At 41.9% G+C, this 2,156-nt stretch overlaps 1 protein-coding gene across 1 annotated transcript; it reads left to right on the top strand.

Annotated features, from left to right (window-relative positions):
• Positions 1-268: 268 nt before the first annotated feature.
• LOC104959694 (F-box only protein 41-like) lies at positions 269-1,350 on the top strand (the record flags this gene model as incomplete). Its single annotated transcript, XM_010787595.1, has 3 exons — positions 269-387; positions 950-1,108; positions 1,235-1,350. Coding segments are annotated over 3 exons (394 nt in total), but the record flags the coding sequence as incomplete, so codon positions are not given.
• Positions 1,351-2,156: the final 806 nt, after the last annotated feature.

Genomic DNA, 2,156 nt, shown 5'->3' with positions numbered 1-2,156 from the left:
CCCCAGACCCTGAGGCTGTGCGAAGGTGATGGATTATCTCGGCAAAGGAGAAGTGCTCACTATCACAGATCTTTTCAGATTTGTGAGCAATATTTGAGAGAAATGGTTATTTTGTGTATATATGTTTAGATCTTTGAGTTCATCTCATGAAAAATGGGAGCAAAAACAAAAGTGTTGCGTTTATATTTTTGTTCAGTGTATTATTGAATGACATAAGTATTTTTAAATGACTGAACATGGACGTATATATGTATTTTGTCCCTTGTAGCCAGCAACCCGCGCGTTTCAGTAACCGCTGCCTGCAGACGATTGGCAGATGTTGGCCGCACCTCCGAGCTCTCGGTGTGGGCGGGGCTGGATGTGGCATTCAGGGGCTGGCCTCGCTAGGTAAATATGATTTGACTTGTTCTCAACTGTGTTCTTATAATCATGAATCACATTGTCATTGTAATTGAAAGCATGTGCCAATCGAACATAATTGTCATGGAATAAAGTAAAGAATATCCAAAAAAAAGTCTTAATCGGGTGGAGCACCGGCCTCCAATTGTAGGGAAAAAATACATCAAAAAAAATGTCTGAAGTGGTTGTTCCTCTGCTGTAGGTAAACCAAACAGTTAACTTTCAAGCGTCAGTCATGGATATAAAATAACACAGAAAAAATGTAAGGGATGCCATTACTCACTTAGTGTTAGTTTAGTGTTTATTTATTTTAAATGTACAAAGGTCATTCTGTTCTTACCTATGAACAAATCCAGAATTATTTTATTTATGAATATTAGAATCTCCATTAAAACTGCATAAGAACAGTTTGGGATAAAGCTCAATGTGTCTTTCAAGCAGATTTGGTTTAGACCTTAAACAAGCCCCTATGCATAACCTCGGATGCTTTCTGCTACCTCCCCTGTTTTCCGCATCACTACATTCCCCCTCTCCCCCCCACCTCCACCAGCGAGGAACTGCATGCGCCTTCAGGTGCTGGAGTTGGATCATGTGAGTGAGATCAACCAGGAGGTGGCAGCAGAGGTCTGCAGAGAGGGCCTGAAGGGTCTGGAGATGCTGGTGCTCTCTTCCACCCCCGTCACTCCCAAAGCCCTGCTCCACTTCAACAGTGAGTTTGAATTCTGCTGTATTCCTTTACTGTGTACAATCCAGATGTAAACAACATTGAACAGATAACTGTGATATCGACACCCTGCTAATGAATGCTCTTTAAATCCTCCTTCTACTCCTGCAGGTGTTTGCCGTAACCTGAAGTCCATCGTGGTTCAGATTGGAATTGAAGACTACTTTGAAGACCCCAACAGCCCTGAAGCTAGGAAACTGTTTGATGAGATGGTTAACAAGCTGCAGGTAACAGCCATATCCCACACTACTAACTACAATATTATTTTTGAAATATTTTGAAATTTATATTTTGAAATGTATCATTCTGCAATACGAGTACATTTATTAAGAGACAATTCTAATGCACCACTTTTAAAAATGTGTACTTTTGTTGTATTTTTTGGGGAAAAGTCCTTAAAGGTGGGGTAGGTAAGTTTCAGAAACCGGCTCGAGTGCACTAAAATTTGAAAGTACACAGCCAAAAATAATCCGCCCCTTCCTTCAGACTTCCTTACAGGCCTCCTCTGCGAGAGCAGGCTGCAGTAACGTTACATATCAGGCAAAGCTAAACACATCTAGGTTAGCAATACTACACAGCCAAAGCAACTCCGATATTGACTCTGGTTTGACTTCTCCTAGTTTCCACTTTATTTTTGTTCTTAATTTGCTCCGTTACATTTTTTCTTTTGCGACCAGTAGACGATGTTGAACCTAACTCTGCCATGGTGAAAGTGGCTGCCTGTTGCTGGCGAGTCATTGAAGTACTGCTGCAATGCACGCCCAATGACGGCACGCCCAATGAGGGCACGAGATACATTTGTGCGTGCACGAGATGGAAGGCTGACAGACAGGGCGGCAATCGGCGGCAATCCAATTGCCGGGCCGGCTAAACGGATTGGTTGTAGTTTTTACAGTATTACGGCTTCCACAGATGACATTTTTTTATGGATTTTTTGTCAAAGCACTTAAGATATTCATTGCTATCGGGATGTTAAGAGCATTCCATGGAATATAACAAAAAGTGTATCTCGAGCCGGTTTCTGAAACTTACC

The sequence above is a fragment of the Notothenia coriiceps genome, unplaced genomic scaffold (genome assembly GCF_000735185.1).
Source record: "Notothenia coriiceps isolate Sejong01 unplaced genomic scaffold, NC01 NC01_scaffold00030772, whole genome shotgun sequence".
NCBI lineage: Eukaryota > Metazoa > Chordata > Actinopteri > Perciformes > Nototheniidae > Notothenia > Notothenia coriiceps.
The sequence above is the reverse complement of the archived record's forward strand: the minus strand, read 5'-3'. Positions and strand labels throughout refer to the sequence as shown.